The sequence below is a fragment of the Globicephala melas genome, chromosome 10 (assembly GCF_963455315.2).
Source record: "Globicephala melas chromosome 10, mGloMel1.2, whole genome shotgun sequence".
Lineage (NCBI taxonomy): Eukaryota > Metazoa > Chordata > Mammalia > Artiodactyla > Delphinidae > Globicephala > Globicephala melas.
The window spans coordinates 99049412-99073540 of record NC_083323.1 but is presented as its reverse complement, the minus strand read 5'-3'; the positions used below and the strand labels follow the sequence as shown (position 1 = coordinate 99073540).

The window sequence follows — 24129 nt, the reverse complement described above, 5'->3', positions numbered from 1 at the left end:
TTCTGGAGCTGCAGTCCAGCCCCTTTCAACTCGGTCTGGTGTGGGTTTGGAATTACTGAACAAAAGTCAATAAAAAGTTCTCAGATCCCCTGTGAGTAATGTGGAGAAGTCATGTTTCAGTATAAGTCTGGACGTACTGGACCCTGAGCCCACCATTCCCAAGAGACCGCCAGAGTTCCTGGCCTGTGGCTTAGCAGGTGATAACCCAACTCAGGGGGTGCTGCCTTCTGAGGAACAGAGGAAAGGCAGGTCTTCTACAGTGGGAGCAGTGGACAGCATCCCCTCCACCGAAATACTCCTGAAAGCCCCAATCAGCCCTCCTGGGAGAACCAGTGCCTTACCCACCCGGGTGCTCCCTGCACGGCCCTTCTCGTCACAGTGCTCTGCAGGCGCCAGCACCACACATGTGTGGCGAGGCTACAGCCTGGCCGAGGCCACGTGGCCGGCACGTGGTTGAGTCTGGAACTGGACCCAGGGATTCTGGCTGCAGGGCTGTGTGCTCGCACGCTGGATCACCCTGATGGCTGACGGGTGGGCTGGCTGAGCTCACAGCATGGCTGGGGGGCAGGTTAGGTGGATGCCGGGTGTCAGGTGGTGACAAGAGACAGAGGGGAAACCCAGGCGCAGGAGGGTCTCTCTCCGGCCCCCATGCAGCCTCCAGCCCTCAGCACCACCCAGGCAGGTTCCCTGGCCCCCAGCAAAAGCCCTGTGCCTTCACGCCTGTGCTGGGCTCACAGCCGCAGCTCTAACGCCCACGTCTGTCCCCTTCGCTTTACTTAGCCCGGCCTGAGAGTCTGGGGGCCGCACAGCTGGGCTACACCCCGAGAGGGCACACAGGGCTGCACCTTGGTCTCTGTGGGCCCTCCCGGTGTTCGCTGCTCCAAGCACGTCTGTGCTGTGCAGCTGACAGCCGTCAAGTGTGAGCTTGGTCAAGGCCTCCACAAAGCCCTCCTGGAGCCGAGAGGTCCTACACGAGCTCCCCTGGCTTCCTGGGTGCGCGCCGCACGCCCAGGTCCTGACTGCGACCCCGTGGCCCTCACCCTTCCTTCTAACCCCCGTCTGACTCACGGGCCTCACGCCTGTCCCGCTCCCGGGAGTGTATTGGCTTTGATCCCCGTGTGCCCACCTGCTCTGCCCTGCCCCTGTGTACCGCGGGGCGAAAGGAGCCCACCCCACGCCAACACCCCCTGACCCTCAAGCCCCCCTGAGCTTTGCGAGCAGCCGGCCTCACACTCAGCCCCATCCCCAGTCCTTCCAGAATCGACCACCGGAATCCTGGTCGGAGAGAAACCAGCAGTGAGAATTCCAAAGAAACCTCTTGTAGCCTCTGCCCCCAGAGTCCTCCATAAGGACACGTCACTTCCAAATACACCAGACTGGACCCCAGACACAGAAGGGACCAGCCTGGTAAGCACAGAACGGGACCCAAACATTCACCTCCACCCCTGTACCACCTACCAAAGTTTTTTGTGTTTTTTTTCCCCCCTTTAATTCTCTAATGGAACAGTTTGAACTGGAAGCAAAGTTGGATATTTTCTAGAGCTACAGATCCCAAACGAAGCTGAGACAGCACAGGACTCTCTGAACCAAACCGATGCTTTCTTTAATAAGCGGCTGTGCAGGACGCATGCGGAAATAGTCCTCATCGTGACATTACGGTGATTAATTAGAAGGTGAGTCTTCAGGTGGATTGACCCTGCACAGGGCCAAGCCGGGACATGGTTCCTGGGACCCACGAGACCAGACGGCTTGGCCCAGCTGGCGCCTTCCTTGACGTAACTTTTAAGAACTTTACACCACTGGACTTCCGGAATTTCTCCACGGGATTGATTCTACCACAAAGAAGGGAGCTTGGCCGAAGCTCTTCTCCTCTGTCCGCTCTGCATTCTGCATGATTAGCGATGGAAACCAGGCTGTGTCCAGGCAGGCGGGGCTGGGGCGGGGGGGGGGGGGGGGGGAAGCCGGCCTACTCTCAGGGAGGTAGTGAGACAGGAGAGTCAGGCTGCAGCCAAGACAGAGTCACGGGGAGAAGACCAGCCTGCAGTCCCCCCACCCCGACCCCGCTTGGCTGTGTGAGCTGATCACAGCCGTGGGAGGGTCCGGGAGCTCGGAGCAGCCGGAGAGGCCGGACCGGAAAAGGCGGGGCCAGATGTTTAAACGGCAGTGACCTCAGGGCGCGTGATTTTCTGGTAATTAACCACCGGCTGGAGGCTGTCAGGGCTCAGGGCGCAGCTGCCCGCCCGTTCGTGCAGAAAAGAGCCTTGGAGCCTTGAGCCATTCCAGTAACAAGATGTCACTGCTGGAAGGATGAAGGTGACCTCTATCCTCCCGGCCCAGCCCAGGGCTCCCGGCCCAGGCCGTCCAGCCACGGCGACTTCAGCTCTGGGCTGCTCTAAAGGATGTCAGGGCGTGCTCTGGCCCGTGTCTGATGCTAATACAGTATTGTGTGCTGGCCCAAGGGGCTGGGAGCGGAGAAGACGACCGGGGCTGGGGAGAGGAGAGCCGGTCCACACAGGGAGGGGCAGTTGGAAGAGGGCAGAGGAGGGAGCAGATTGGCCGTGCGGAGGCAGGAGTCTTTCGAGGGACACATCTAGAGGATGCAGCTGAGGCCATCCAATGCCCGAGCCAAAATGTTGGGGGTCCCAAGGTCATACTGTGGGGGTCACAGGAGGAGAACACATTTCCAGAACCACAAGCCAAAGCCAGGCATCCACTGGACTTCAGGCTAGGACTGCTAGGAGTTCGGCTGTGTGGGGGGAGAGAGCAGGGTCAGGAGGGGATGGCAGCGCCTGGCGGGGGGACAGGAGCAGGCTCCCCTGGACGTAAGGGGCCCAGGGACTTGGGGGATGCCACCGCCTGATGGATTTGGGCTCGGGAGGGGGAGGTCACCCGCTGCTGCCTCCTGCGAGTCCCCTGAAAGGGCCTGGGTGTTCCTTGGGGCTGACTGCTCACGGGCCCTGGAGAGATGTCATATAGCCTGCGGGCACCTGTGCTCACGCCGGCACAGGTGAGATTGTGCAAAGGGCTGGGGTAGCACGAAGCAGGTGGCAGGGACCCCAGGGTGGGATGGGTGCCGGGGTCCCCAGCAGTGGTCGTTCTAGGACAGAGTTGGCTACTGGGGGAAAGGGAGGCTGAGTAGACTTCCTGCCGAGCCTGGAGGTTAGGAAAAGTCTGGGGGCTCAGAGGCCGGGGGCTCTGATCAAGCCAAACGGAATGTCACCCACCCACACGGTCCTCTGTCCTTTCAGACAGGTGTCTCGTATTCCCCACCAGCCTCCAAGCCAAGACGGGGTTTTAGTCCCTCCGCGTCCTCTCCCCTGCCCACCCTGCCCGCCCTGCCTTGTGCCCAGAAGGGCAGGAAGTCTGGAATGTGCTGGAAATGCTTGTTGAGGCGGATGAATTAGGCAGGCCCATCACTGTAACTTGGAGCGTGAGCTGCGGAAAACTGGAGAGGAGAAGGTGGCGGAAGGTAGCTGGCTGTAAAAACTGCCCCTTGTAGAAGATCTGCTCCTACAAGCAGGCGGGGATCAGTTACATCTGCTGCAGCCCAGGAAAAGGTGGGTCTTGAGCCTGAAGGGTGCTGGTCAGAGAAGAGAGTGATGTCACACAAGGCGCCCTGGCCTGGGAGTCTGGCCTCTGGGACAGGATGCTGTGTGACCCTGGGGGAGTCCCTCACCCTCTCTGGGCCGTCTGCATAAAATGTGGGGCTAAGATGGGAAGAATGTCTTGGTGCCACAGCTGCATCGGTCTGTGCAGTCAGGGCCAAGCCTCCTCTGTCCTGGCCTCCTGCCTCCCTGCAGGGACATCTAGAAGGACACCCGGATTCTCCCCCCATCCTTACTCACGGCTACTCCAATCTGCTTGGCTAGCGGGTCTCCCTCCCTCCCCTTGGGGCCAGTCTGTCCTCCGGATGCCACATTCTCTGCTCGCCACCACACGGTGGGTTGAGTGATACCCTTCTTAGGCATGTACGCATGTCTCCCCAGAGCTGGAGTTGCTAAGGCTTCTGGACACAGGTGTGAAGACACACACTCCCATCAGCTTCACTAGGAATAAAGATGACATTTGACTGCCATCTCTCTGTTTCCTGCTCTTATGCTCCATTGATTCTAAGCACCTCTAAAGCCTCCGTGTGAAGTACGGTGAGATGGAAGAGGGCACCCCGTGTCCCAAGGCTAGTGCCGGGACCCGACATGAGGGCAGCATGTCCAGACAGCTGTCCAGCCACCACTCCCGTCCTGGTCCCAGTGGCGGAGGGGGCCTGCAGCCCCAAGTCTGTGATGCGCTGCTACCACTGCCGAGAGGTTCGGGTCAGCCGGCGCGCTCACCTCACTGATAGGAAGGAAGGTGGGTCCCGCCCCCTGCCTGCACCCGTGGCTCATGCTGGCAGACAGGAGCTGAGGCCGGCTCTGCAGGGCCAAAGCAAAGCGGGGGAGGTGCCCACCTGCCCCCGCCAGCCACGTCCTTCCAGGAGTCCCGTCAGAGTAGAGCGGCGACACTCACTGCTCTCAACCACCTTGCCAGCTGCCTACACGGGGGCCGGGAGGGGAGCCTCTCCTCTCCGGGTCAGCCCTCCCCAGCTGCCAGCCCTCGCCAGGCCTTCCTTGCTGGGCACGTGCCTGTGGCATAGGGTTTGTTTTAACGTTACGTAAAAAGGAGTGAAATGATACTGGGAAGAAAAAACGTCTGCATACACCCGGGGCCTCTAAACGTTTGTTGAAGGACTATCTGCTGTCCAGATCACCTGCTCTGAGGATCTCCTCGGTTGAAGGGCTCAGTGATCAGGGCTGACTGTGCCCAGCTAGGTGACAGGGACCAGAGCACATCCCCTCCCGGTGATGTGTTAAACCCAGACTCTGCTGAGGAAAGGAAGCAGGAAGCCGAATGATGGAAAGGCAGAGGATACTCCCTCAATCAACTCCGGGGTTTGGGACGCAAATAGATGCGGTTTACCAACCATCCCTGCCCTCCTGCAACGCACCGTACAGACACAGGCACCCACACACGCGCTGCCTCTCCGAGGTCAGTCTGCTCCGACACCTGCTCGGCCCCCACTGCGGGGTGGTCACCCACTCACACATAGCTGAGTTAGACTCATCTCCAACCCAGCCGAAGCACTTCCTTGGTGCACAGCCGACCCCTGCACCCCGCAGTGCCCCGCAGCCTGCCCTCCACTTCCCAGTGGACCAGGTGGCAGGCAGCTGGGTAACTTGTCCCCAGTTCTCACCTCCCTGCTTCCCTTTACACCTGGGATGCCAACGACGGGCCCCGAGTCACGAGAAGGTGCGTGCCCACTCCCTGTGTTGGAGGCGTCCGGGAAAAGGGGACCATGCCAGCTGGGACAGCGGAAGGGCCCGGACCGAGCCGGGGTGAGGCCCACATGACCTCAGGAGAGTCTGTTTCTCTGTGGCTGAGGAGAGGGTGGGGAGTTCACTCATCAGCCGCCTGGCAGCCCTTTCTGCGCAGCCCCGGACCCAAGTAAGACCAGCAAGAAGGAGGCCGAGGGGAAGGATCTGCGGGGCCTCGAGAGGAAGGGGCCACAACCACGAGGCAGCCGCGTGCAGCCCAGGGCCCCTCCCGCCTAGGTGCGCCAGGCCTGCTGGGAGAGCGGGCTGCGTGACCGCGGGGGCTCTCGTGCAGCGTCTCCAGGACGTTATCTGTACCTGCTTCCCCAGGAGCCTGGCGAGGATCCTCCTGCCCACGCCAAGCGGATGAGGAGAGGTCCTCTCCTCCGATGGGGCGGAGCTGGGGCTCCCCAGGCCTTGGCTGCAGGACCCATTCCTTTGACGCACGTGGGCAGTGACTCAAAGGTCAGAGTAGGCTGTGACCAGCTGGCTGGGTGGCTGGTAGGGCCCCGGCAAAGTAACGTGGGTGAGGAACCAGCCCGGGGAGGACGTGGTCCAAGGCCTGGGCGAGGGGACCCAGGCACCCTCCACGCCGCCTGCATCCCCTGCCTCTACACAGTGTCCCAGCAAGCTGTGAGGACCTGGGAGTCACGGGCCTAAGAATAACTCCATTTATTTAGGCTTCTTCTCAAAGGAGCTGGTGATGGTGATGCAAGTGATAATTATAGCCACACTTTATGATCTTTATATAATGTGGTGACTCGTTTCCTAAGAGCTAAAATACTGCCTCGTTCCCCTCCTCACTCCTCACCCCGGAATGGGGATGGGGATACCACGGTGGCCGGGAGTGGCCGGGTGACTTCCCAGAGGTCCCGGAGCAGGCCAGGCAGGATGCACTACGAACTGCTTTTCAGCCGCAGTCCTTCCTCCTTTGGTTAGCCAAGTCTGGGTGTATCTGACGGAAGTGTTGCAACTTGGGGGCCCCTCATTTTCAGAAACTGTTTCTACAACTCCCTCCTTTGAGTCCATCCCCTAAATAGAAAAGAAGCCCTGACAAAGACCAGTCGAGCCTGAACCATCTATCCTGATCTTCATTTGGCTGAAGATACAAAAGTGTTCAGAGCCCATATTCCAAACGCTACAAATATCCCTTTCTTTGCATCAGGGTGACATCTGTGCTGGTCATCGGCCTCGGGCTGAGATGGCCTGAATTATCTGGCTCTCTCATGCAGCCTGCTAAAAAAGAAGATCTGGTGTGAATAATTTAAACCCTGTTCCCTTTCCCCCTTGCAGATTTCTGGCTCCGTGCTGGTCATCATTTCAGCACCGGCAAAGATGTGCTATTCCTGTCCCCGATGAACATTTGCTTCTTGAGAAAGTGAGTCTGAGGGACTGCAGATGTGCTGGGGGAGGGGCTTAGGCCAGGACGGACGCCGGCCCCGGGGCCCGAGGGAGCTGGACCGCCCTCACCAGGCAGCTCTCAGGGAACTTTTGATGTCAAGCCCCTCCCTCGTCCTAATGCAAGGTGGACGCCCATCATTCAGACGCCTGGTCTTTCATCGTCCCTTTTCCTCCTTAGGGAGCGCTTTGTATAGAGCTACCCTCACTGCATTTGTCCATTTAGCTGATTAAAGATTTCAAGAGGAAGTTAGACACGAAGGGGGAAGAAAGAAACGAGACCAGGAAGGAAGAAGCTCCAGGAACCACAGAACACTTTTAGACTGACTTAAGTATCCCTCTTGCCTCTAAACGGGAGCATGGGTTTTAAAATTCCTACTTTGTGTTAACCCAGGAGAAGTCTTCCAGCCGTCTTCCTGGCTTAAACATTCAAATGCTCAGTAATTCAGAGGCCAATGGGCCAGGATGTGGGTTTCTCAGGATCCGCCCCCTCACCTGTGCTCTGTCCTTGGACCTGGTCTGTCTTTGGTTCTTTCAGGGGTCGGGCGGGGAAAAGCAAAGGAAGAAGATGCGAGGCTTCGAGGTTTGCTGTCTGTCAGCCCTCATCCCCACGCTGCTGGCGGCGGGTGGCTGTGTGTGTGTGTCCATACACGCGCTTTCTCCTGACCTCACTTTCAAGTTAGCGCCTCTCTGATGTGTCTGGTTAGTGATGTCGGGGCAGAGAACGCATCAGTTCTGGGCGGGATAGAAGTGAACGCGGGCAGGAGGGTCAAGTGGGGCTGGGAGGAAGGACGGCATCTCACACCTGCCTGTCCAGCAGCCCCTGCGCCCCCCAGCCCCGCCTCCAGGCCCAGGGAGACAAGCAGGCCCACCTGTTTGTCGACCCTCTGAAGTTCAGAAGCCTGGAGCAAGAGGTGTGCTCCCGGCCCACAGGCCAGACCGAGCCCCTGGGCTTCCTAAGTCTTCGCACGGTCTCTGCCCGGCCCCGGGCACAGGGGTGGTCCCCAGGCCAAGTGACGGTCAGGCTGCAACTGCGGAGGCTGGAGACGTGTTTTCATAATGGCTCGGCCTGGATGGCGGGACACGTCTCGCGGATGGATCGTGTAGGAAGGGGAGGCTGGGCGGGCAGACAGCGGCCAATTACAGACCCCTCGGCTCTCCTCTGGCCTCCGAGACGCCAAGGGGAAAAGAGCTTATGGCTTGACAGCCTCCAAAATGGCCACTGACGCTGAGTGCCCCCATTAACATCTGGGTGACCCCCACTCTCCCTGGGGTCCTGCAGCCCCTTGGATGGAGTGTTGGACTCGATGGCCCTTGGGTTCCCTTCTAGCCTGGATGAGTTCTGACCGTGCACAGTTATTTCTGCACTATAATGAGGGCAAGGGCTTCTAGGGTTCCATCCCACCCCGTCTCCTGCCCTGGGGCCTAGCTGGGCCCCGCGGGAGTCACTCTTGCACCCCCAGACTTCTGAGGGCAGCTGCTCTGCGCAGGTGTCCACGGACTCGCGAGACGGTGTCTCTGCACTCGCTGTCCCGCTCGGCTTCCCTCCAGCACGCTTGGGCTCCCCAGGTGATGCGGAGGTGATTCTAACAGAGCAGCATCACAAGAAAGCCCCGGCCCGCGCTGGCCCCACGTCTCCCAGGCCAGCTTTCTCACCTGGGGGTGAACGGCACCTTCTAGAGGCTGTGCTGAGCGGCGGGTGGGAGCAGGGGCCCGGGGACGGCCACCCGCCAGCAGTGTGACCCAGACCTGATGGCTTAACCTCTCTAACCCCACCTTCCTTGCCTCCAAAACGTGGGGCTGGCATGAGGGTCAAAGGAACTAACATGCCTGAGTGTTTAGAACGGCCTGGCACACAGAGGTTACGACGCTTGTGACTCTGCAGGGCTGCTTTTAGAGGAAGGGGGCGCTCCGTGATCCAAGCCCATTGTGTTATAATCGCACCCCGGTGGAAAGCAGGGGGCTGTTTCCCAGGCTGCAGGGGACCACGGGCCACAGGACTCCTTTAGAACCGAGAGGGAGGGCTCTGGGTGGGAAGGAGGGCCGGCAGCTTGCCTCCCAGGCCAGAGGGCTCAGGCCGAGACCAGAGGCCAAGGCGAAGGCCCTGCTTCCCGCAGGACCAGGGCTGAGCGGGGCAAAGGGGTCACGGATGATGCAGGGGACGGGCCCTCTCCGGGCCCAGGAGCCCCGGTCCCTGTAAGCCTCAGTCCCAGAGGGCTGGACCCCCCTGCCCCTCACCACCAGCTACACCACAGGCCCGGTCCCTCAGTCATGTCTCGTGTCCTCATCCAGCTCGCACGGGTCCGATCGAGGGTGTCAGCAGGCTCACCAGGACTCAGGAGTTGGGGACGGTTGGCAGGGACAGGCTGGCTCAGGGCACCCCTGTCCCACGGCTGGAAGGACAGCTCAAGTCAAAGCCACACTCTGGTGGCTGGTCCCCGTGGGCCTTCACCCCCCCACCGTCCACGCGGCCCGCACCCTGCTCTGGGCGACCCTCAGCAGAGCTAAGGACTTTTGCTGGGCAGGGGAGGGCTGTCCCGCTGAGCCTGGGCGCAGGTGCTGCTGCCTTCAGAGTGAAAAGCTAGGTCACGGCTGGCACAAGAGGCGGCGGGGCTCGGCCCCTCCGGCCCCTCCTCTCTCTGGTCAGACGCGGGGGGCCGAGGCTGCCACGTCAGTGATGGGCACGGGAAGCAGGGCAGGGAGAGCGTAGCCCTCAAGGCTTCTTCCTGCAGCCTTTCCAGGCTCAGCCTGATTGACTCCAGCCCCGGCCCTTCCTTTCTGAGCCCAGATGTTTTGTAGCCTACCCTGCCCGCACTGGACTTGTCGCTGGGGAGATGAAGGGGGAGATGCCACCCGGGCCCCAGGGAGCCTGCCCTGGCAGCAGGTGCCCAGGAGGGAGGGAGGGTCTGGGAGTCCTGAGCGGGACTCCGGCTTCTGCCCCGTCGAGTGCAGCCCTTCCTTTCCTGACACTTGGAGCCAGAGGTGGGGTGCGGGTGTCCTCTCAGCTTTCCAGGGGGGCATCTGACGCGGAGCCTGTGCTGCCCACCTCACCCATGAAACACCTGCCCAAACAATCACACCTGAGTCTGATCAAGCTTCTACACCCAACTACGAGAACATCACCAGCAAGGCCTCAGGAAGCCCAGACTGGGAGAGAGCAAAGCACAAATGACCTGGTTCCTTCAACAGGTAAATTGCAAGGAACAAAAACAGAGAGAGATTGATGGGGAGCTTAGAGACTAGAAGTGACTTGGGAGACACATCGACCAACTCTAATACGCAGACCTTACAAATTTAGATTCTGATTCAAATAAACTGCAAAAAAAAAAAAAAAGAAGAACAGCTCATGGGTCAAGTGGGGAAATTTGGAATTGCCTGGTTATTTCATGATATCAAGGAATGACTGTTAATTGTTTTTAGGTGTGATAATGGTCTTGTCATTACCTCTTCTAAAAAAAGGATCCTTACGTCTTTGAGGTACACCCTGAAATTTTTACAGGTGACGTGATATCTGGTGCCTTGGGTGGGGCGGGGAGCGGGGGAGGGTGCAGATGGACAGGATTGGCTCTGAGATGGTGGCAGTGGGTCTGGGTGATGACCTGGACCTTCATTGTAACATTCTTTTCATTTTTGCCTATTTTTGAAAATCACCATGATAAAATCTGGACAGAGGAAGAGGAGGAGCGGGGGAGGAGGAGAAAAAAGGGGAGGAGCAGTGCTGCTGCCACCTCCAGGGTGCCCTCCTGGCTTAGGTCCCAAGCACCTGGAGACCATGGCAGCCTTCCCGAGGCCTCCAAGACCAAGGCCAGCGTCACTGGGTGGGGCTCTCAGAGCGGAGCCTGGTCAGGGGGCCAGGCTCTCAGAAGCCCGGGGCAGGTGGCCCTCCCTCTGCCCACGGCGCTGGGCAGGGCCGGGCAGACACTCACCGCAGAGAGGCAGCTCCTGTCCTCGCGGATGACGGCACCGAAGCCCAGGAAGCCAGTCACCATGACGAGCGTGCCCGCGAAGATGAGGATGTAGGCAGACACGGCAAAGGTGCTGGAGGCCAGGACGCCGAGGTAGCCGCTCTTCTCCACCAGGGTCCAGACGCCCACGGCCATGACCGCGGCACCCCCCATCTGCGGGACACCGGGTCTGAGCACCCACCGCCTACGAGGCCCTTCTCGTGCATCACCTCATTTGGTCCTTTGAGAAGCCCGTGGGAAGTGTCTGGCTGCCCATTTTGTAGATGGGGAAACAGAGGCTTACCCGTGGTCGAGGGGAGAGGCAGGGACAGAGTTTGGGTCCAGGTCTGACTCCCGGTCCCGTGCTTCCCACCACGATGCCCGTGCGTCCCCGTCATGAGGCAGGGACACTCCAGTTGTGGGGAGCCCCTCCCGCCGTCCCCGCCCCCAACCCCGAGCGCTCCTCCCCGGCTTGCATCCCTGGCAGGCCACTTTCACAAGTCCCCTTCTCATCGCCTGAGGGGGAAGCGCGACTGGGCTTCTCATCTCTGCTCTACAGACAGAGGACAAGGCCAACAGAGGAAGGGGAGCTGCCCGAGGGCCGCCTCTGTGGGGCGATGCAGGGCAGGGCCAGCCCCAGCTTGGAGCCTGGGTCTGCAGCTCTGCCGAGCTGCCCCCCAAAAGGAAGGGACACACGCTCCACAGGCTGGAGTCGCTCTGGGACGGCAGGACACTGAGCGGGGGGAGGTGTCCTCTTTGCTGGCTGTCTGATCCCTTTCGGCCCTGATCCCAGGAAGGGACCCTGGGAAATACAGCTGCCCTGTTCCTTCTGCAGTGAGGCTGAACGACCCTTTCTGTGGCTGTGATCCTGCAAAGTATGTATGTGTGTCCCCGAGGTGCGAGATGGTGAACAGCAGGGGTGTCGGCCCAGGGTTTGCGGCGGGGCAGGACCCCGGCACCTGTGACCAGATCTGCCACCTGCTCCTGGGAAGGCAGATGGCCCCCAGCTTCCCTGCCTCATCTGAGGATGAGTTCTTCTCAGATGGGGGCTGCTGCTCCCTCAGGGGGTCCTGAGTGTGGCTGAAGGTGGGCAGCCCCAGTGGGCTCGGTCCCACTGCCCCGATGACTCTGTATAACCCGCCTGCCGTTCGCAGACCTCAGCGGGGCAGACGGAAGCTCCTTAGCAACGAGGCTGCGCCAGGCGCCTCTTCGAGCTTCACAGTAGTTCGGGAGGCTTAGGGCTGGCAGGTGGGAGCAGGCGTTTTCTCTTTTGCATATGAAGAAATGGAGGCTGAAGAGAATAGAGCGTGCTCGAGAGGACACCCTCCTGCACACGCCCCCCCGCCCCCCCAGAAACCCACCCAGAGTTTCGAGATTGAGATGCAAACCCAGGTCTGCTGAGGGCCAGTGTGGGATTCTGTCCTGGGATCACACACACTGGGCTGGGCCTGCTCCCCTACTCTCTCCTGCTTTTTAGATACATCTGTTTTCTTTTAAGGGGCGTTTCATCCCCCTTAGCACCTCTAGCGGGTAAGAGAACCAGGTGGAAGGACGTCGCACGGCTCCAAATGGAATCCACCTCCTCTGATTCCACGACACATATTTTTCCTCCCGTTTTAACATCTCCAAAACCAGACACATCTTATGGTTGATGGCATCTTACAACCACGCTTGGCCGCACTCTCGCCTTGCGGTACAGAAAACAATGGTGTATCTTACAAGTGATGGTATCTTAGGCTGGATGAAATCCTGGACTACAACAGGCTTTCTAATTCTCAGGAGCGTGGGCTACCTCTGGCCACATAACCTCCAGGACCAGTGAGGAATTTCCTCCGTCTGGGTCAACAGGACCGTGTCAAGGGAGGGTTTCCAGCAAAATATTCTGCACATAATCTTTCTGCCCCTACAGCATGCCCGGGAGGTTGAGAGAGGTTCTCAACTGTGCATAACTGGCTGTGTGACCTAAAGAGGGTCCCTTAACCTCTCTGGGCCTCAGTTTCTTCATCTCTCAAACAAGGTGGACGTGTTAGGCCAGTGGGTCCCAACCTATAACCATCAAGGGCCCCTTTGATTACTTTTTCCCACGGGTCTTATGTTTTGAAGGGTTTCTGCCTAGCAAACACAGTGCATGAAGTAATAGTTCATTTCTCATTTTTTATTAATCAAAGGCACGTGGTAGTACCAAGAAGAGATTCTGAGCAGCACGAAATAGTCCACGTGACCACACGGAGTGGATCTCACTTTTGACGCGTGTAGCGTCTTTATAGAAACAGGCGCGTCATCCATTAGGCTTGTCAACCCCACAGGCTTAGCATCGCATCTGGAACCACCCAAAGGGGTACGTGTGGACAGCACTGGGGACACCTAATCTGCTGGGGGACATGGAACCCCCTGAGAATCTGATGAAAAGCTTGGGACGCTTTGCCCAGAGGAACGTCACCCACGGAAAATAATGCGCTCGGCTTCGGGGGCTGAGGCCTCATCTTGCGTCTCACGATGACCCCGGCGTAGACGTCTCTGGGGCCCCCCCACCTTGCACCCTCTAAGGCAGTGCTTCTCAGCTGGGCCGCACCACCACCCAGAGACCTCCGCACATCACCAAGGTGCCTGGATTTCGGGGGGTGGGATCAGGCCTGGATCCTTTACTAAGTTCCCAGGTGGTTCCAGGTGAGAACCACCGCGTAGTTTCCTAGTCAACAGGGGTCGGTCCTGTCCCCTCCCCCAGCAGGGTCCCAAGAACATCCTCCCCTGAGGCCGCGGCCTGGAGGCCCTTGGCCCAGCTCAGGACTGCCCCTCCCACCACTTCCCTGTCTGCATCAGGGTGTTTGCTTTTTTTTTTTGCGGTACGCGGGCCTCTCACTGTTGTGGCCTCTCCCGTTGCGGAGCACAGGCTCCAGACGCGCAGGCTCAGCGGCCATGGCTCACGGGCCCAGCCGCTCCGCGGCATGTGGGATCTTCCCGGACCGGGGCACGAATCCGTGTCCCCTGCATCAGCAGGCGGACTCTCAACAACTGCGCCACCAGGGAAGCCCAGGGTGTTTGCTTTGACAGGAGCTTTGGGGGAGAAGGGGGGTGACAAGGAGCAGTATTCTCAGTCCAAATGGAGGAAAGTTAAATTACGCAAGAAAGGAAGAAACTATGTGCTCCCAGGGGAGGGAGGGGTGCTGTGAGCAATGCAGCCGCAGCACACTGACCCCCTAAGAGAGGAGCATGTCCCAGTCACAGGAACGGCTGGGATCTGCAAAGCAGGCAGGGCTGCAGCTCAGCCAGGGCGGCAGCAGGGCCCTCGCCCACAGGGGAGGGTCTGGGCGGACACACTGTCCTGATTAAGGTCTGGAAACCAACAAATTCACACTGGCCCTGACGCGCAGAAGAAATCAGGAGGCGAGTCCGAGTCAGTGGGGCCCCCAGACCTCCCCTGGGGTGTCACAGTGTCTGCTGGGGACACCCAATGGGATTTGCCATCCGGGGCAAGAGTGTTTCAAGTCCTTCAGGGGGTGTCCTGCTTGGGACCCGGTTGGCTCTTTAGAAAACGATCTTTCCTGTGGACAGGAGAAGTCAAAGCTGCCCAACATCGGGACGGATCGCCAGAGGGCGTCTTGGGAGGGAAGGGGTCAGTGGGCTTGGGTCCCAGCCCTGGCCGTGCCCCTGACTAAGTGCGTGACTGTGCAGACATTTCGCCTCTGGAAGCCTCAGTTTCTTCATCTGTAAAATGGCCGGATGACAAGCTCGGAGGTCTTCCGCATGGGTGACATGTCCCCATGACCATCTGCCAATACACCTCCAGCAAGATGCTCGTGGCTTTCGTCAAGCGGTTCAGAGATGCCGGGTCAGCAGAAAGAGCGGTGGAAGAGGCCCTGCGGAAGACCGACTGGGGCCGGAGCCAAATGACCCTGCTGAGCTGTGCCCCGGCTATTTGCATAGAGTTGATTCAACAGTATCTGGCTCCCTACAGAGACCGGCTTGGATTTCTTTGGAATATTAAGTACATTTTTCAAAACCATAGCCTGTAGCCAATCAGGCAGAAAGCCCTGCAGAGGGTGAAGCTGGCCTTCTTACCAACCAGGACACGGGCAGGCCGGGAGGAGCGGGCAGGTCACCCAGGCCGTGTAATTTTAGGAACGGCCCATTTATAGAGAAGAAACATGGCCAAAAAGTTGCCTGTCAGACCCAGGGGAAAGCAGGCGGGGCGCAAAGGTCATTGCAGGGTTTTCCTCTCCTCGTCAGCTGCTGAATGGCTTCTGGGCTGGGGTCGGGGAGGGGACCGGCCGGTGCAGCAGGCCCAGGACGCTGGGGCTCCCAACACGGGAGGACCCCGGGGCAGGAGTGCTCTCTGCCCGCAGTGCCGGGGCGCCCGTGGCACGGGGAAGGGGCGGAGGCCGCACAGGTGGTGGTGCAGTCCACTCCCCTAAGTGTTTGCTGGGGGCCTCCAGGTGCCAAGCACCACCTGGACTGGGAAAGACCGGGGGCTGGATGAGTGTTCACCCAGTTAGAGCCACCCCTGTCCTCCGCGCCCCACCCCAGTCTCATCAACGGCACCACCACGGCCCAGACCAGGACCCCTGTGGTCGCCACTCTGGACTTCTCACTCTCTTGCAGGGACAGCAAGGGCCAGTCTCCTCATCACACAGGCACATCTCATGGGACTTACTGAGGGTCGGGGCTGGGAGGGGACTCACATCACCTGTTCTCATCCACACGCAGCTCAGAACCCGGAGGAATGCTGCCTGGCGCTGTCCCCGCCCCCCTCCCAGCAAATCAGCCTGTCCGCCCTACTCGTCCCCGCCTGCATGGGTTTCTGCAGTTACAGGCGTCACGGCGTGTTTGCTGCATTCGGTACTTCGTCTGCCTCCCCCTCTAGATTCTTGGTTAAACCTCACTCATCTTAGCATCTGCAGCAGAGCCCTCCACGTATGACAGATGCCCCGTAACTCCCCATGGGAGCAGGAGGGACAGAGGAAGGGGGCAGAGGAAAGAGTCAGGTCTAACCCTTTTATATTCCGGATGAAGAAACTGAGGCCCAGAGAACAGTGACTTTTCCAAGGACCCGTGACCGGCCGGGGGCCTAGAACTCAAGAAACCTGACGTCCACTTCATGCCCTCTTCACCCACTGGGCTGCGGACACTCCCAAGCAAGCTGAGGGCTGTCTGGGCTGCAGCGGCGACGGCTCAGAGTGGCCACCACAGGCTTCCTCCTGGACCGGTCTCCCCACCGCGGCCCTGGGCAGACCAGATGTGCCTTCCCCCCGAGTAGGGGCCTGTCCCCCAGCAGAAGCTGAAGCAGAGAGAGGCAGGATGCCCGGACACCACGGGGTCCTGCGACTTCACAGCGCCTTAAGAAGGGACGCAGCAGAAACGCCAGCCACGGGGCCCCTCAGCTGTTCTTCCTCAGATGACCTGTCCCAGGAGGTGGGCAGAGGCCACCATCAGTGGGATGATGGTGAACAGAGTGAAGGCTTCTCCCCTCGGCAGGGGGGTAGCGGAGGCTATTCCCTACCAGGCCCTCCCCAGGGACCCTGGAGGGATGCTCTCAAGCCACTTCACTGCCCTGGTCGGGCGAGTCCTCCATCACCACTGCCTCCTGTCTTGGTCCGTGTCCCCCTAAGGGACCCCAGGGATCCCCTGAAGTCTGAGCCCCACTGGCCCCTGAGGGAGGTGCTGACACTGCAGCCAGCGCCCCGGGCAGGACAGAGCTTCCGGAGGCAAGGCAACCCCAGGCAAGGGAGCCGTGGCTTCCCTGGCTCTCCCACAGCCTGCGTAGCTCCTGGGAGGTTGGAAAAGTTTTGATTATTAACACTGCCAAGGAGCTAATTAAAATAATACATTAGAGAACAACGTTGCAGGGGTGATGGGAGCTGTAGGGACCCGTGTAGGAAATGGGAGGGAGAGGTAAAGCATTTCCTAGGCGGCTGCGTAGGAAGCTTGGGTCACACTTTCTCTTTTAGGGTCATGAAAGCTTTGGCATTTTTGGTTCCTGACCCAGAGCTGTATCCAAGGGAGCCGCCCCTGCCCAGTGAGATGGTCATGTTCAACTCTGCATTAGTCGAACTGCATGGTGGGGGTGGGGTGGGAGTCAGAGGCAGGGCGATGGTGAAGGATGGGGGGCAGGCATGGGTTGAGTAGGGGGTAGGGGTCCAGAGGTGGGGCAGAGCTTAGATACAGGATGCGGGTGTGTATTGTGATGCCGTACTTCAGTTCTGCTTATAATCTTCATGCGCTGCGTGTCTGAACTGTCCGCACCATCAAAACGTCCTAATCCAGGTTCAACCCTGACTCCTGGAGACATTTTGGAGTCCAAGTAGGCATCAGAGTGGTGGGTCTAAGGCTGTGGTTACGAGTCAGTGGTCTATGGAGATGGGAAGGGCAGCAGACGCAGAGTCAGAAAGCCCAGACTTGACCTAGAGCTCTGCCAGTCATCTCAGCTGAAGTTTTATCATCTACAGAATGGGAGTGAAGGTAATGACAGAGTGCTTGTAGAATCATTTTGGAGTGTAAGGTGGTTTATAACCCTCACACTGTGCTATGGTGGCAGCTGGCGGAGACTCTGGTTTAAAGTCTCACCAAGACCTTGCACTGCATGACCGGCACCTGAATCCTGCCCACCTGGGGGTGGAGGGGGTGCTGTTTCCCCCCCCTCACTGCTCTGGGTGTTTCAAACTTTGGGATGTAAACATTTAGGGCTGTGAGCTAAACTTGGTGGGTGGTAACCTGTGCTAAACAACAAAACCAAACCAAACCACCACGCTATAGAGGAGGAAGCATCGGAGTGCACTGCACACGGTAAGGGTAAGCTTAGCTTCGTGAATGCTGCTTCACGTGAGCAATTCTTATGCTTCCATGAACTTCTTATATGGGTCACATGATCCCCGAAGCCGCCAAGCCAGAGCTATGGACGTAGGAAGCGGTTAGAGATGAGGCGTGCCCCTTAGTCTAATCATAATAGCGTAGCTACGCGTAACAGCTAAGCACCAGGTGGGCGTGTGCCAGACACCGTGCGAAATGTTTTCCTAAATATTCGTCTTTAATTCTTACAGGTACTGATGTTCCCGTTTAACGTATGCAAAACGTGACGCTCAGTGAGATGAAGTGATCTGCCTAATGTGTTAGTCTGCTCAAGGTTGCCCTAATAAAACGCCATAGAGCAGCTTAAACAACAGAAATTTATCTCTATTTCTCACGGTTCTGGAGGCTGGAAGTCCTCCAAATAAGGTGCTGGCTGATTCAGTTTGGGTGAGGACCTTCTTTGCTTACAGACGACGGCTGTCTCCTCACCGTGTCCTCATGGTCTTTCCTCTGGGCAGGCTTAGAGAGACAGCTCTCTTCCTCTACCTGTAAAGCCAATCCCATCGGATTAGGACGTCACCCTTGTGACTTCATTTAACCTTAATCACCTTCTAAATGCCCTGTCTCCAAATACAGTCACATTGAGGGTTAGGGCTTCAACCCCTATGGGTCACAGTTCAGTCCGCAGCACCTAATCTTCCACGGCAAATAGACAATGGGGTCTCAATTTGAGCCTGAACTTGAGCCCAAGTTTTCCCGGCACCCGGGACACTGGGAAAACGCGGAACTCAGAGCTGGAGGTAGCAGGTGACGTCAGAGCTGACGGCCAGGCACACCGGCTTAGGGGTCAGAGAGAGGGGCCCCCAGCTCCGGGGCTTCGGGCAGACTGCTTCCACCTTGATAACACAGGGCTCTTGCAGAGTCGCTCACAGCCTCGGGGCGCTGGGAGGATGCGCGTGGACGCATAGCCCAGGGAAGAACTACAACAGAAGCTCCGTGGATGCTGGGAGCTTTGTCCACGGACGGATTCCAAGCGTCCGCAACAGGGCTTGGCACTTAGCACACGCTTAATAAATGCCATGGAATAGATTTTCCATTATCACTGACCAGAGTGCCTGGACGTTAGTACCAGCTTCCCTTATCACCACGACAAGACCTTGGGCAGGATTCTGAACTGGGTGTACCTGCTCCCTGTCTGTAACATGAGGATAACAGTGACACAGCCACCAGGGTTGACCTGCGGATCACAGGGGATGGTCCACGGAAGGTCGTTATCCAGCAGTACCTCTCAGATGCTAGACATCGTAACCCCGGTCTCTCCTGGTGTAGACAGGGCAAACGGGGACACTGTGGACCCTGGACGCACCCCTGGTATCTGGGGCTCCCACATCTCTCTCTTGCCTGAATTCTCAGCCCCCATGCTCTCCCTGGGATTCTCACTCAGTCCCGTGGCTGCAACCACCATGGGGGTGGAGACGATGCCCATCTGAGACCCAGACCCCTGAGCTGACTTCTCTCACTGGGCATCTCCGCTCAGATGGTCTCCTGGCAACTCAAACGCACCGCGCCAACGTCTGACCTCGCCATCTGACCCCACGCTGCTTGCCTTCCTGGGCTCCCGCTGCGGGGATGGACTTACATATCCTAGCCACCTCTGCCCTCTCGACAGCATCTGATTAATGACCAAATCTTGTCAATTTTGCTTCCTAAAACCCTTGACTCTCCCCAAGTATTTGATGCTCGCTGTCACCCCCTCAATGCAGGTCACCATCTGTTGTCCTGATCAGGGAAAAGCCTAGAAGGAAGGTCCACAGTGGTCATTTCTGGGTAGACAGTATTATGGGTTGAACTGTGTCCCCAGGAAGATTTGTTAAAGTCCTAACCCCAGCACCTGTGAATGTGACCTTATTTGGAAATAGGATCTTTGCAGATGTAATTAATTAGGGTACAGTCATTAGGATGGGCCCTAATCCTGTATGAGTGGGTCCTTACAAGAAGAAGAAAATGCTGTGTAAGGATAGAGACACACAGGAAGGACAGCACGTGATGACTGAGGCAGGACCTGGAAAGATGCAGTCGAAAGCCAAGGACCCCACGATGCCCCCACCAGGCGCTTGCAAGAGGCAAGGAAGGTCCTACCTAGAGTCTCAGAGGGAGCGCGGCCCTGCTGACACTCGTTTCGGACTTGACTTTGGCCTCCAGAGCTGTGAGACAATCAATTTCTGTTGTCTTAAGCAACTCAATTTACGCTCCTTTGTTACAGCCCCCTAGGAGCCTAATACCCTGAGATATGGGCCATTTTTTTTCTTACTTATAATTTTTAGTATTTTATCGATTATTAGTGGATACATAAGACTTTATGAGCTGGAAAAGCACACTTATTACAGTAAGTCCCCGACATACAAACCTTCCAGGTGCAAGCTTTCAAAGATGCAAACGTGCATCTGGTTCCAGCAAAGGAACCAGAACCTGCGCCATCAGCGTCAGGCGTGAGTGAAACTGCAGCTTCCTCCGTCTCCTGTTGCTGACGACGCTTCAGCTCTACCATCTCCCACCTCCTCTCCCTCCTCCAGTCAGTAACTCTTCCTGCCTGTTCACTCGATGGCAGCCCCCGTGTGCCAGCTGTTGCGCTGGTGCTACTGTACTTTTCAAGGTACTGTACCGTAAGATTAAAAATGTTTTATTTTTTGTGTTTGTTTTTATGTATTATCTGTGTGAAAAGTGTTATCAACCTATCACAGTACAGTACTATAGAGCCGATTGTGTTGGGCACCTAGGCTAACTCTGTTGGACTTACGAACAAACTGGACTTATGAATGCGTTCTCGGAACGGAACTCGTTCGTATGTAAGGGACTTACTGTATTTTTAAAAAAATCCTCACTCAGCGAGAATCTTAAACACCCCACCGGATTTCTCTCTGAGAATCGAAACTATCTACGCCCACACAATGACCTGATCATATCACTGTGGCTTTATTATTCCACTGTCTTCATCCATACAACTTCCCTATTCCAGGAAACGCTCGCCCAGGAAGAGAAAAGTTGCAAATAAAACAAGTTCATTGTTCGTTTCGGGAACTTTGCAAAAAGCATTTAAGCAAACGGCAGATTGTTTAACTTCTGAATAGATGGCATTGTATGTCCCCTCTCCAAGACGCTTCTAAACCCTTGCCTTGCTGTGGGTACCAATCCTTAACTACTATACCATGATCCTTCCCAGTATTAAGCAATTTCATTAATCTTAGTGGAAGACTTTGAAAAGGCAAACACAGCCCAGCTTTGCCTCTGCCTTTCTGAGAGGCTTCTGAGAGCGCATCCTTTGCCATGGCAACAAGGAGACTCAGCCCTGCCTTACGAGCAGGTCGATCTGCTGGCATTTTGGGGCCTTCTACAGCTAATATACCCAAAAGACTGCATTTACTGAATGCCTTCTGTGTGCAGAGACGGAATTAAGCACTTCACATACACCATTTCAGGGCGTCTCTGAAATACACTATTAACAGATAAACTGAGGGACTTCCCTGGTGTCGCAGTGGTTAAGAATCCACCTGCCAATGCAGGGGACATGGGTTCGAGCCCTGGTCCGGGAGGATCCCACATGCCACGGAGCAACTAAGCCCGTGCGCCACAACTACAGATTCTGAGCTCTACAGCCTGCTAGCCACGACTACTGAGCCCGCGTGCCACAACTACTGAAGCCCACGCACCTAGAGCCCATGCTCCGCAGCAAGAAAAGCCACCGCGATGAGAAGCCCACGCACCGCAACGAAGAGTAACCCACGCTCGCCGCGACTAGAGAAAGCCCACACGCACCAACGACGACCCAACGCAGCCATAAATTAATAAATTAATTAAAAAAATAAAAGATAAACTGAGGCACATTAAAAATGTTAAGTTGATTTGAACAAAACTCAATTTGAATCAGGCAGCATCCCATCTAGCAGATGCAAAGGAGCTCCGAGAGCCATACAAAACGAAAGACTTTTCTAGGCAGAAGGGCTGGGAACAAGGAAGTTATATTAGGCAAAACAGCGGGTTGGTCATTGCCAAATAGCTTTCGTTTAACTGGAGACACAGGCTCAGCCAGCGTAGGTGAGTTGCCTACGGCAGAGCCTGTCTGCTGACGGCAACGCCTGCACCGTTAGCCCTCTTCTGCCTCTGCTGACGGCAACGCCTGCACCGTTAGCCCCCTTCTGCCTCTCCAGACACATTCCGGTGTCTGGCTCTTTGGGGACCTGGTGGTATTCTGCTACCAATTATCTGGATAATTGCCTCAAGTGGACAGACTCTTTTCTTCCTGGATGACCTAGCCCGGGTGGTTTCCCCGGCGGGGAGTCGCTACAGAGACCATTCCCGATGCACAGAGGCAGCCCTGGGCCCCCCAGGACTTATGTTTCTCTGCCTCGGGCCTGGAGAATGTGAATCATGAAAGGCAAATGGGCTTCGGAGGAAAACAAGCAGTTATTTGAGGCCGTCACATTTCCCGCCAGGCATTGGAGCCGCAAGTTAGCAGGGGAGGGAGAGCCAGACCTTGCGGACTGAGGCCGGGACGCAAGCTCATGGCGAATCCTGGTTGCTGTGCGGTACGGACTCCACGCCAACCTGCAGGCCGAGTCTTAGGTTCCCCCTCAGTAGCAAATGTACACGTTTGCTTTCAAGTAGGCAGAATTAGCCCATGGGTGGTCTCTGATGTGGAAAAAATCAGCTCCAGAGAGATGACTCACAGAAAGCAAAGACGGCTTGACTCACGCGGTGCTGGAGAAGCGGGTGGCGCGTGCCGGGTTCACTTACCCAGAAGAAGAAGTTAAAGACAGCGAGTAAATACTTCAAGTAGACGGTCAGCCAGTCGTCCTGATCGACCTTGTAATGGGCCATGGTTGCTGGGCCTGCAAAGAAGACACACGTGTGACCAGGGGTCCACGGAGGCGGCCTTGCCCGCCCAGAGCCAGGCGAGGTTCCCTTCAAAGGGCATCCTAGCCTGTCTGGCCGGGGACTCTCAGACTGGGGGTGTGCAGCCCCAAGCAAAGAGCAGAGAAACGCCAAGGTCACTGGACACAGAATGGAGGTGAATCACGCAGAATTTTCTAGCGCTGTGGATCTTGGTTTGGCCCTTCTGATGCAGGACTAACCTGCAAGTCTTCCTACAGACTTTGCACTGTGCTACTGTGTTCTTATTCTGCCCCCGTCTTAGCAGGGTGGCAGGACACAAGTTCACCTGTCCTGCACACACACACACACACACACACACACACACACAAGCACTCGGCGTGCCTGCCTTGCGGTGGAATCCTATATCATTTGAACAGGACCTCTGCATGCGCAGGTGAGGCACGAGCCCCAAATCAGAGCATCTGTGCTGGAAGGGACCTCGATATCCCCAGGCCACCCCAGCACCTCGACTCTCCAAAGGAGGAAGCCAGTCGGTAGACCGAGTGGTTTGGCAGTAGGATGACAAGACCTGGAGTCTGGCTCCCGGGGTTTAAACCCTGATCTGTCACAAGGTGTGTGAGAATGTGGGTAGTTACGTAACCTCTCGTCCTCGTGCCCTCCTCTGTACTGGAGAGAATAATGATGCCCACGTGGCAGGGTTGTCTTACAGATGAAATGGGACGATCTACGTGAGGTGTTGACCACAGTCCCTGGCACGGAGTAAGTGCTCTATACTGTTGGCTATTAATATTACATGTGACAGGGGTTAGAACCCAGAGCGCCAGCCCTAAAATTCCTAGCCTTTGCCCCAGAACCATGCTCCTTCCCCTTGTCCCGATGCCCGCTGGTGGGCTCTCTGGGAACCGTGGCGTCAGTGGGATGAGAAGATGGGGGTTCATGTGCCCGGTGATCCTGTTTGCATCTAAATCCCAAAGCAGCCTCCGAGATCTCTCCTCGGGCTTCTCTCATTCCCTGGGCTCCCACACACACACGCTCTGACACTCGGAGCGTAGCTGCTCCCTTAGGAACCGTCCCCTTTAGGGGGACCTCTTTTATTCCAGACCCAGAGCAAGCAGGCCTTGGTTCTGCCCACCTCCATCTCCCTCTCCTCCATTCCCACCAGTGTCTGCTCGGGGGCCCCCGCCACTGCCCTGCCCCGCCTCTCCGCGGCTGGTGCCGGCCGGGCCCAGATTACTTCCCCTGGAGCCACCGTGCTGAGTTTTATTTCAAGCTCATGGGCTCCTGAGACAGGGCGAGAGGAAGACAGAAAAGAAGAGGTGGCTGTCTTATTTGGGATTTCTATTTGCAGACCTTGAAGAAGGTAATTTAAGACTTTGTCTTCTTGGTAAAAAAAGACAAAACCCATTTTTCTCCGATTTAGTGTGAGAGGTAGGGTGGTGGAAAAAATACAGAAGGAGAAAAAAGGAAGCCCTATAAAAAGTGTAAAAAGCGGTGCTAGATGGGGTCAGCCAGGCGACTGGACCGGGAGCTATTACACGGTCGTTGTGCAGGTCACTGTGCACGAGGTCCTGATGAGGGACCCTCTGGGCCACCGGGGTCATTGGTAAACTGACCGTCTGTTTGGGGCCCAGCCCCTCCTGTCTGCATTCTCTTCTCCCTTTGCCTGGCCCTCCCCTCCCAGCCGGGGCCCACTGGACTCATGTACCAGAACCTTCTCTAGACCTGCAGACCAAGGGGTCAGGACCCTCTGAAGGAAACTGTATTTTTAA

General features: G+C 57.2%; 1 protein-coding gene across 4 annotated transcripts in view; it reads right to left on the bottom strand.

Moving 5' to 3' along the window:
• Positions 1-24129, bottom strand: part of TSPAN11 (tetraspanin 11) — a 64157-nt gene that overhangs the window by 15329 nt on the left and 24699 nt on the right. For all 4 annotated transcript variants that reach the window (XM_060306437.1, XM_060306439.1, XM_030834688.2 and 1 more), the window contains exons 3-4: positions 22262-22356; positions 10670-10861 (exon numbers count right to left, since the gene is read on the bottom strand). In XM_060306437.1, coding sequence (XP_060162420.1) covers positions 10670-10861; positions 22262-22345 — 276 coding nt within the window. In that variant the 5' untranslated portion in view covers positions 22346-22356. The remainder of the gene's footprint in view (positions 1-10669; positions 10862-22261; positions 22357-24129) is intronic.